This window comes from Micropterus dolomieu, linkage group LG10, assembly GCF_021292245.1.
Source record: "Micropterus dolomieu isolate WLL.071019.BEF.003 ecotype Adirondacks linkage group LG10, ASM2129224v1, whole genome shotgun sequence".
NCBI lineage: Eukaryota > Metazoa > Chordata > Actinopteri > Centrarchiformes > Centrarchidae > Micropterus > Micropterus dolomieu.
In genome coordinates, this window is record NC_060159.1 from 9,031,464 (window position 1) to 9,042,444 (window position 10,981).

The window sequence follows — 10,981 nt, forward strand, 5'->3', positions numbered from 1 at the left end:
CTTTAGTAATGGAAGCTTGGCCAGTGGAACCAACATGGATTCTTTTCATAACCTCCATTTTTCTGTCCAGGAGTTCTCCAGACATCCATTTACATCATCTGAAATGGACCATTTACATCATCTGAAACTGACTGCCTTCTTAGCAACTCTAAATTCAGCCGGTTCAGTTGTGACAGATGTGAAAGAGTTTGGAGACACTGTGGTGAACACTGCAGTTGGTCAGTGATGGTCTGAGGAGGCATATCCTTGAAGGGTCAAACAAACGTCCACATGCTAGCCAAAGGTACCCTGACTGCTGTTAAATCCTCAGAGCCATTGTCAGACCTTTCACTGGTGCAGTGGGCACTTTGATTTTCAGTGTGATTTTGGCGATTTTGGTTTCCATTGACCGCTCTTACATCATTTTGTTCTCAACAAATTATACAATGTACAGTAAAAAATTTGAACTTTGCACTATTTTCTTCATCAAGATCTGATGTATGATTTCAGTGTTCCCACAATTTTGAGCCTCCTGAAACTCCTTAATTCCTGTGTTATTCACTTCACGTGTCAGTGGTCATAATGTTATGGCTGAGTGGTGTATAATACATTAGTGTTCATTGTATAAGTGAAATTGTACATATAATGAGTATGACATTGTTGCTCCCTCTGTCCACCAATGCATGTAAATAAAATTATGTCTTAAAAGCAATTTAGAACAGAATATCTTCAAGTTGATATTTACAGAATAGGTATTTTTTGTTAGCTACATTAGATGGCACAAAAGAAACACTGCTTCTGATTTAGAATCAGTGACTATGTTATGAAAGATTTATCTTGCTTCCAGAATACCTTCCTGATATTAAGGTCACACCTCCAGTCAAACAATAATATCATTTATATAAGATTGGATCCAAGTGTTTGGATTAAAGTGAAATCAGTGTCTGAAAATGCTTTGTCAAGTGGGGTTTATGAGTCAGAATTACCTGAGTCAGTATATTTTCTGGATATCAAGAATTTAACAATATGCACCAGTACAACATTTGCTTTTAATATGACAGGTGTCAGATGTTACTTTTCCAGCAGCTTTTGTCACAAGAAAGTGACAACAAACAGGAATTATCCAGTAGTGTCTTTGTTGATCCTATAAATACAGTACAAGGGCAGTTTGTAGGTCTTTCCGGATATCTTGCTCATATCAAGCATCACTGTGAAAGCCAGTTTCATCCAGTATTTCCAAGCACTGACGTATAAGATATATCCACCACTGAGGTCAGGAAATGAACAGACATGATTCTGATGGCCCACTAAAGAGCCAAGGGTTTCACCTGACTTATATTATAATAATATACCATTGTTATTGTCCCACGTTGGTTGTGTGAGTGCTTGACACCAAGTTTCCTACAGCATGTTGCCAGAACTCTTCGATTGAACAGGAAGCTATCAATACTCCCAGAATGTGTGCAAAATGGATACATCCTTCTTCTTTATGTATTAGCAATTATGTCTTGGCATGATGAAATATTTCATTCTCCTTGAGCCCATGGGAAGTAATTGCCTTCAGGTCTCGACCGCATATGTATTCTCAAGTGCCTTTTAAATACATTTGCTAAGAAGACTGTAAATGAGACCATCTGAAATATATTTACTTATGTGTGCACTCATTTTGATATTCTGTATTTACCCTGTTTGTGTCTGAATGAATGAATCATCAGGAGTGTGTAGAGCAGTATCTCACATTTGCCTACATTATCCCCATCTAGTGGTCACAAATACACAATCTCTCTCTCTCTTTCTCTCTCTCCTCCTGCAACTCCTTAATTCCATTTGCGGTCATATTTATGTCAAAAAGATAAACTTGGCATTTGAAAGCTTTCAAGAGCCTAAGATAAATCTCATAATGTGCCTGAAAGCTGGGAGGACAGATGATAAAATTTCGATTTCAAAAAGAGACAATAAAAGCAATTCCTCAAGGCTGAGGTTTCAGACAAAAAAAGACGGTTCTAGTAAATTTGAAGCATTGCCTGATCAGCAGAGAACTGCTGAGTTATAATCATTTCCCACTGAAATGCAGATCCCTTTCCAAAACACCAACATACAAAATTCAGTATTCTGTAATTTGTTCCCAGGGAGGTGCCAAAAAGACATCCAAAGAAAAGGTGAGATTTTTGTCAGTGCTAATCTGAAATAACATTAGAGTGAGCAGTCAACCATTGACCAGTGGTCAAAATGGGCTTCTGGGAAAAATGATGACTCCACAGATCAAAGCGTCACGCCATATCCCACCTGTCAGAGTCAGTAAGAAAGAGGAAATTAATACAGAGAGAAAGAGATATAGGCATGGAAGGCAAAGGAAAAAAAAGAGGATGTGCTATCTATGCTTGCTTTTGCAGAAGAAAACACAATAACAGCTAGAGGGTTGCTGCTGTGGGGTTTCAAGCAGCTGCCTAGATCAGTCTGAAGATAGGGCTGTGTGATAATACATTTATCCACAGGCTAAATTTAATTTCCTTTGAAAGAGGAGAATGAAGAGCACATTATTCTAGTTTTCTGTCTGTGTGTGTGACCGGCTGTGTTTTATTGGAAGAATTCTGAGTAATGGTGGAACATAGTGACACTTTGATCATTTAGTCACTCTATTTTAATTGGTGTTGACGGAATATGAGAGCTACAGTTCACACTCCGATATTTTTATTTCTCTCTCTGTGGTCAGGCTGTGAAAACATAGCTTACACATCAAAATTACACCCACAGCTGGAAGCTTTGCTACATGTAAAGGACAGTAAACATAGACACATTTACTCTAATTGTATTATTTAAGAAGAATTAGTGCAGTGACCAGAATTACATTCTGCATTTATGTTATTTTTTAATAGGCCTACTCATATCCTCAGCAACTCAACTCAATGACTGTAACAGATGAATAATTAAAAAACAATAAGCCAGAGATCCCTGACAATATTTCTGCAACCCATGTTTGATATGAAACAGCAGTGTGACCTAAAAAGAGAGGCAGTCACAAATTTTCTTATTTTATTTAATAATACCACCTCTATTTCAGATCTTATAGAGCCAATTCATCAATGACCCCTGTGTTGGGAAGACTTCTGTGGCCCTTCCATGGGCAGAAAGGTATGTAACGAACCCAAGATTGAGATGAGAGGCAAGAGGTTATGCCAAAGGGGAGGTCATACACCTCTTTAGTTCCCAAGGTGTTGCTAGAGTCCTCAAGATGTACTTTGTTCCAGACAAAGATGCCACGCTCACGTTTGGTCCCTGAGACAGTGGTATAAGAAAAAGACTATAAGAATTCAGCCATATTCCACACCTTCCTTTATAATAAACACACATGTAGTTTACATTCACAAAATAGAAAAGATGTGATTTACATAATGATTATAAGAGGCTACATGGAGCTGTTGTAAGGCTGCTATGTGTATCAAATGCAATTTCATTCAATAACAAAATTCCACGTCACCTTACCAGGAATTGTGTTATCTAGGAAGAAGCCAAGAAACCCTCCTACAAACATATGGGTGGTCAACAATATGTGTAACACTTGGTCTACCTCATTAATACCTGAGTTACACACCAATGACAAAAGAAAAAAATTATTAGTGCAATAAAGTCAAAACACCTTAAGATTGATATGTATCACTAAATGAAAAATGGAATAGTTCTTGGTAAATTCTACCTGTTTTTAATAAATCTGGATTCTTTATTATCCAGTTTGGAATGACGAGTGCAGAAAACAGGGAAAATCCAAAAACAAATATATTCCTGGAGGAATTCATGTCTGTGGACTGTAAAATGAGACATGTCAGCAAAATTCTGAACAGCAAGGAGCACAGCACTTGGGAACAATCTGGCTGACTACCAAATCATATTTCATGCTGTGTGTTTACCTGCAGATTAGAAATTCCTGCTGCAGTTATGACTCCAAACATGATAAGGAACATTCCTCCAACCACAGGGGTGGGGATTGTTGAGAAGATGGCTCCGATTTTACCCAGCATCCCCATCAAAATCATGAAAACTCCGCTCAGAAGAATCACCATTCTGCTACCCACCTGTTGTCACACAAAAGAGGTAGTTGGAAATGTGAGAGTTTCATAGACTTGCTTGTTCTGTAATCTGATTTTAGGGCTGGACGTTATTATCAGTCGAAGTGTCTTACCTTGGTGATACCCAGGGCAGCCACATTCTCGCTGAATGAGGTAGTGCCATTGCCAGTGCCAAAGGCCCCTGCCAACAAACAGCCGAGCCCTTCAATACCAATGCCCCGGTTGATGGCGTGCTTGGGGGGAGGAGGGGCCCCTGACAGTTTGGCACATGTGTGGTAGTCGCCCACAGACTCTGCCATGGAGCATAGTATTCCAGCCATTATGCCAAACACACCTGCCAGGCTCACAGTTGGCATGCCCCACTGACCTGAATGAGGAGTCAAAATTGTGATTGTCAGCAATATTGTCAAGTCAAACAAAATTTATTTATGGCACATGTCATACAATGTGAGTTCATTGTGCATCACAACAAATATGAACAAAATAAAATGACACATGAATGCATCTTTAAATACATATAAAAAAGAAGACAATAATAAAAATATTTCATCTTGAGAGAACAGATGAAAAAATGACATTTTATATTATCAGGCAGTTTGCTCCAGGGAGTGGGTCCCATAATAACTGAATGCACCTTCCCCAGGTTTATTACTGATCATGGGTGCAGTTAGGAGGCCAGTGTCTGTTGATCTGAGAGTTCTGGAGGACAACTTTCATCAAAGCTAAGACCAACACAACAGAGCAGGCGTTAAGAAATGAATGACATGATTAATCAGATACGACCTGAAAGGAGGAGCTAGGGTGGAGGTGGATTACAAGCTGCTTGCAGAGGAAGCTGCAAGGGCAGGCAGCTTAAATAAGATGCCTTGTATGGAATTTGCCATTGAATGCTAAGAGAGGAACCAGCTGAGCTGTCAGCTGATGTGGCTGGCTTTAAGATGGCTGCTGTCAGCTGATGTGCTTGTCAGCTGGGCTTGACTTTGTTGCCTGTCTGAACTAACGCTATGCTTGATTTGTAAACGGTAAAGGATATATTGAAATCACTTCTGTGTTTTATTGGAAGAAGGTGAAGAGATCTAAGTATAGGGTGGGTGGGTGGCTCTGGGTGCAGCATTTTGAATGAGTTGGAGCCGTCCCACAATCTTTTTGTGAGGTCTGGCAAGAAGGACATTACAGTAATCTAGCCCAGAAGATATGAATGCATGAACCAGCTTTTCAGAGTCTGACTGAGACCAGATGGATCTGAATTTGGAAACAGTTTTCAGGTGGTAAAATGCTGGCCTAGTTACACCTGTGATGTGGATTGTGAAGTTCCAAGATAACACCTAGATTTCACATTGCTGACTGCAGAGACCACAGATCAGTTTGAGTGGATCTCCTGTCTCTGACCTCTAGCGCCTACTACAAGGATCTCAATCTTGTCTTTGTATAACGGCGGAAAGTTTTGGGTCATCCAGTGTCTGAATGTCACTATTTAATAATCATTTAAAGGGATTAGGTTATCATGTGAAAATAAAGAAATGATAAATTATTCTTCTGTATGATGGAACCAAGTGGCAGCATATGTAGACTGAACAGTCTTGGGCCTACAACTTAACCTTGTGGGACCCCACAACAATTTGTTAAAATTGTCAGTTTTAAAGTTGGCAAGAGACACAGAGACTGTCTTGCCTGTTAGACAGGCAGAGAGCATGTTAATGACCATATTGCCAAGGATCTTAACACTACCCATCGCCAGCCTACAGAGTAAAATGTTGAACTTACCAGGATATGGAAATGTGAACCAGGGAGCCTCATTCACCGCATTTCCCTTCACATCAGTACGGGCCAGATGGCCATAGTGGGTCGGATTAGATGGTAGGATATCATAGATGGTGAGGAGGTAGCAGACTAACCATGAGACCGCAATACCCAGCAGAATCTAAACAATATCTAATATTAGTAACAGTGTCAGTATTTCAGGCTTACTATAAAATACAACAAAATTGTTTAAAAATATATATTTTACCATTAATAACACAGAGCATTATAGTCTAAAACAGTATGTAAATCACAGTATCTGAGTGTATTCCAGAGAACATACAGGCATTATCTGGAAGACAAAGAACTTGGAGGTGTGCAGCTTCTTGGCTTTGCTGTATGTAGGAACAGGGATTGGTATGAGACGGAGATACTGGGAGAACAGGATGATCAGCACTGTGGTCCTGTGTGTATGAGAGAAACATCATTAGCAAGATGATGCAAAATTACAGACTGATATCATACTCAAAACAGGCCTGTGATGACACTATCCCCACTGAAGGAAATTTCTGGCTCATCAAATCTAAATTTCAAAAGAGCTCTGGCTCTTTCCCAGTATCACCAGTTAAGTTAATATCATTTTAGACTGTGACCTCCTGTTGCTAAATTTACAGCCCAGTACTGCTGGTCCACACAGTAAAAACATTTTGACATTTCCAACTGGGCAAAGAGGCATTCACCGCAGCAGTCAGTGCTTACGTACATAGCAGAGATGCCCCAGTGGCTGCCAGCCTTGGCTCCAGCTGAATCGTACAGTGACAGGCCTATCAGAGAGACTGTGGGGGCAATGGTTAATGGACCTATGAAGCGCATGAGGAAGCCGATGATACCAAAGAAACCCACCAGGATCTGGAGGAGAGAGGCCACCATGATAGAACCCTGCAGCTTAACGGGAACACAAAAACCAAGAGCATGAGCGTTAACATCATCACTCTTTCTTTGGCTGAGTGACAGACTGTGACAACAATATAACTGGTTACGTCCCGGAGCAGACACTACATGAGCTCACTGAATTAATTATGAGCTCCACAGAAGTGCTGTTATACTTCTTTGTTGGCTTGTTTTTATTTTAAGATGTGAATGCACAATGTTTGTGGTGGCTCACTGCTCTCATGCGGGTCTGCCACACTTCAATGAAGAGAGGTGAGGAGGTGTTGACCAGACTGGCGTTCTGGGTCCAGGCTGGGCACTTCCACTCTGGCATGGACAACATGGCCATGGCAGGTGTCAGCAAAGCAAACGTACCCCCCTGTAGGATGGGAAGCCTACATGTGTGACATAAATGGTAATAAAAAAAACAAAAACAATTTACTGTGAAATTTGTCCAAAACAAAGCAATTAAAGGATGCCATGTGTCTCCTAATCTATAATACTACAGCACAGTATGCAACTGGTTAGCTTGCATTTGATGGACATAACTTTTTTTGTACTTAAAGGCACAGCCGTGCTTTGAACTAAATGCTAATGTTAGCATTCTAACATGCTTACAACGAATATGTTAACATGCTGATGATAAGCAGATTTTAAGCAAATGTTATCAAAAACACTTGCATCTCCTCAACCAGAAGGTTTGGAACAAAATTTATATTGATCTGGAGTGTTTCTGTCTGCCAGAAGAATGTAAGCCCATGTATTCACTCTACTTTAGCGCAATTTTGGTTTCCATCAACTCCTGAGAAAAATATCTAGGTGCTACATTAGGTGCTGATTTTTCTGAATTTCTTTACCATCTATCGCTAATGTTGTCTGTCCATCGTCTGGTGCCGGGCAGGTAGTGTGCCAGAGGTTTTAAAAATAGCAGCTTGCTGCTGCTTGAAAATGGGTTGATAAGAGCAGTGAGACTGAACCATAAAGAGAATGTGATGTAAGACCAAAACAGTGAGCTAAAAGAAGCTAAAAAGCTGCAGCTGTTTCAGATACTCCCCTCCAGCAGGAGGCTGCGGTCCATCAGGACCAAAACCTCATGCAACAAGAACAGCTTCTTCCCATTCACAGGTGGCCTCATTAACAAGGCCCAGACCCCCTCTGACACTGATTCCCCTCACTCCCACTTTGTTGGTTTTCTTTTACACATAGTTCTGTTATTCTTTTATAACTTGCACACCTGTTTATTCCACATTTATATATTTTACATTTATTTATGTCAACTGTATGTTTAGGTCTATATCTAGCCCCTAATCACCATAGCAAATTGCTCATACGTGTAAAATACTATTTGGCAATAAAGCTCTTTCTGATTCTGATTCAGTTGGTTGATAATTCTCTGTGAGTTTGTCACTGTTACCACACTATTGACCTAACATTTTCACATTCAGTGGAGTCATTTAATTTATTGTTAATATAAATAAGCAGATTAGTGGAACTTTAAGACTTGTTCCTTCAAATAGTGTTGAAGTGTAAAGGTAAGAAAGTAAAAGCAGTAGTGAGTGTACCACTTTTAAACTTTTCAATTAGGGTCTAACTGATGTACTTCTGTAAACAGAGCTCATCTCAACTATTGTGCCAATCTTACCTTACAGTGGCTCTCAAACTTTTTCACATTAAGGACCACGGAACTCCATTTGATTTTGTCACAGGGTCCCCCACATTAGTAAAATTATAATTATAAATTATAAATGGTGAATTTCACCAAAAGGTGACAGGTTTGCACCCCTGGAAAATAAATTATTCCCCTTATTGCTGGGGACCCCCTGGAAGATGTATGAACATCTTGGAAATTTTTGTTTTTACATTTTTTTATGTAACTGTACGTTTATTATGAATGGATTAAATCTAGAGAGAAAAGTGACGCTCTTTAGATAATTATGTAAAAAGGGTTTGCATAATAAGCATAGGCTTCAGTCTACACCTTTTTCGGTTGTTATGCATGTATATATTGTTTTATTTTCATTGTTTTCCTTTTTTTGTTATGGAAAATTATGTGTGAGGACTGAAATAAATTTTGTTGATTGTTTGAACCCACTCAAGGACCCCACTTTGAGAACCATTGCCTTACTGGATGGAGAGTGGTGGAATGAATCAGCATCATCATCCTTACCTGACACCGAAGGTGACCTGCAGCAGGGTGCACAGGCCAGAGACCAAGAAAATGGTGTTAATGAGGTGACTCTGGGTCAGGCTGTCGTGCTGCAGACACAGACCCTCAGAGACAATGAGCGGGATGGAGATGATCGCACCGAAAGCTGTCAGGTAATGCTGCACATGAGAGAAACAGTGATGAGAATGATGGATTGATGGTGCTGACAGCGCACTACAATCACAGAACACAGCAAGAAAGCTGGTCTTTACAACATACAGAATGTTATCACCTTTCTCTTGGCTGAAACAAAGCAAAGAGGGATTGCATTTACAATCACAGGCCGCTACAACACACTTTTGCAATGTTACAATGATGTTTACATGCTGAAAGGAGCGAAAGTTTTAACTTGTCATTATTATTGTCCCAATCACAGTGTGGGTTCAACAGCCACAACAACCAGGAATTTCACAAGACATTCAAAGAGATCTTGTCATAAGTTCGAAATCATGCTGAAGGCTAAAATCAACTTACAACACTGGTATGATTACACCCACCTGAATGGCCAGGAAAATACAAAGGTACCAGGGGGGTACATCAGTCACACCATAGGTTGGTTTATTTCTGTCTTCCTCTGCTATACATCTGCTCCCACTGGTCTTCCCCTCCTTTCCTCCGGGCTGGTAATTGACTTGTACATCCATCTGTAGCACCATATAAAAGAAATGCAAATGCAGACATAAACATTAGGACTGTAACGGTCCTGAAACCGAGACCGAAATCGCAACACAAAAGTCCATGGTCACCTGTCACGGATCCCAGAGACAGAACCGCAACACAGCCGCTCTGCGGACTGTTGAGCTCTCATTACAGTGTAACTGTGCCGTATTCTGATAGACTAATATCCCCTATCAATAATGCTCCCACTACAGAATCATTTAAATTGCACCACTACTCACTCCATGTGTAATGTAAGGAGATGGGGAGCATGTTGAAATAGGCTACTACATTATGCCATCTTTATTTAAGATATCAGGGGTAGCATATTCTGATAGACTAATAATGATTATATTTTGATATTGCGGCCGACGATCAGCCACTGTCTCGACAGCATTCCCAACAGCAAGGTTGCACAGATTTATGGGGGTGGAAACAGACCACGCTTGTTGGGCATGCGCGTGCGCAGAACCATTAAGTAGCACATCTGGACAGGTAGCATAAATCGACAGAACACCAGTGCCAGCGGCGGCCAGTGGAGGGTGGGCTCGGTAGGCTATTTCTGTATTAACAGTAGGTTATTGTAGGTAATTTTAATGCAAGCACTGCAATTAAAAATCAAGTTTGTGTTTTTGTGTCACAAAAAAAAATTGCTATTATGTCATCTTATTTGATTATTTGAAAGTTGTCCTTGTGAGTCAGAAAACTTGCAAGTGAGAGAGTTTTGCAAGTTGCCACTCAAAAATGGTCAAAATAAGAGATTCTATTGGTGGGTTTGACCAATCATGGGTTTGCATTTACTGCATTGGCCAAGCCCACACCCACAACCACCTCGCTCTGACGTCTCTGACCAGCATAACCTGTACAGGCTAGATTGAGCTAAATTGATGTTATGTCGCTCATTTCAATAGAAATGCTTTTAATAATAATAATAATAATAATAATCCTTATTTGTAGAGCACTTTTCAAAAACAAGTTACAAAGTGCTTTAACAAGTGTAAAGAATAATACAAAAAAGATAAGAGCATGAAAATTTAATATAAAATTAGTAAAATACAATAAAATAAAAGGGATAAAATAAGATAAGTCAAATAAGATCGGGAAAAGCTCTCCTATAAAAGTATGTTTTAAGAAGGGACTTAAAAGAGTTCACCGACTCAGCCGACCTGATTTCCTCGGGCAGGCTGTTCCAGAGCCTCGGGGCCCTGACAGAAAACGCTCTGTCCCCTTTAGTTTTCAGTCGAGACTCTGGAACAGACAACAGACCTCTGCCCGAGGATCTCAAGGTACGTGCTGGTGCGTATGGGACTAAAAGGTCAGAAATATAACAAGGCGAGAGGCCATGAAGAGCTTTAAAAGTGATCAATAGAATTTTAAAGTCAATTCTAAAACATACTGGGAGCCA

At 40.1% G+C, this 10,981-nt stretch overlaps 1 protein-coding gene across 6 annotated transcripts in view; it reads right to left on the minus strand.

Annotated features, from left to right (window-relative positions):
- Window positions 1–2,998: 2,998 nt before the first annotated feature.
- LOC123978190 (solute carrier family 23 member 1-like) overlaps window positions 2,999–10,981 on the minus strand; it is a 9,016-nt gene continuing 1,033 nt past the window's right edge. For 2 of the 6 annotated variants that reach the window (XM_046061349.1, XM_046061350.1), the window contains exons 2-12: window positions 9,417–9,563; window positions 8,881–9,038; window positions 6,949–7,108; window positions 6,547–6,728; window positions 6,127–6,247; window positions 5,808–5,964; window positions 4,157–4,410; window positions 3,885–4,049; window positions 3,674–3,782; window positions 3,463–3,558; window positions 2,999–3,255 (exon numbers count right to left, since the gene is read on the minus strand). In XM_046061349.1, the coding sequence (XP_045917305.1) occupies window positions 3,044–3,255; window positions 3,463–3,558; window positions 3,674–3,782; window positions 3,885–4,049; window positions 4,157–4,410; window positions 5,808–5,964; window positions 6,127–6,247; window positions 6,547–6,728; window positions 6,949–7,108; window positions 8,881–9,038; window positions 9,417–9,563 (1,761 nt within the window). In that variant the 3' untranslated portion in view covers window positions 2,999–3,043. Of the gene's footprint in view, window positions 3,256–3,457; window positions 3,559–3,673; window positions 3,783–3,884; window positions 4,050–4,156; window positions 4,411–5,807; window positions 5,965–6,126; window positions 6,248–6,546; window positions 6,729–6,948; window positions 7,109–8,880; window positions 9,039–9,416; window positions 9,564–10,981 lie in introns of those variants that run through there. The other 4 variants (XM_046061351.1, XM_046061352.1, XM_046061353.1 and 1 more) reach the window with 4 other exon arrangements.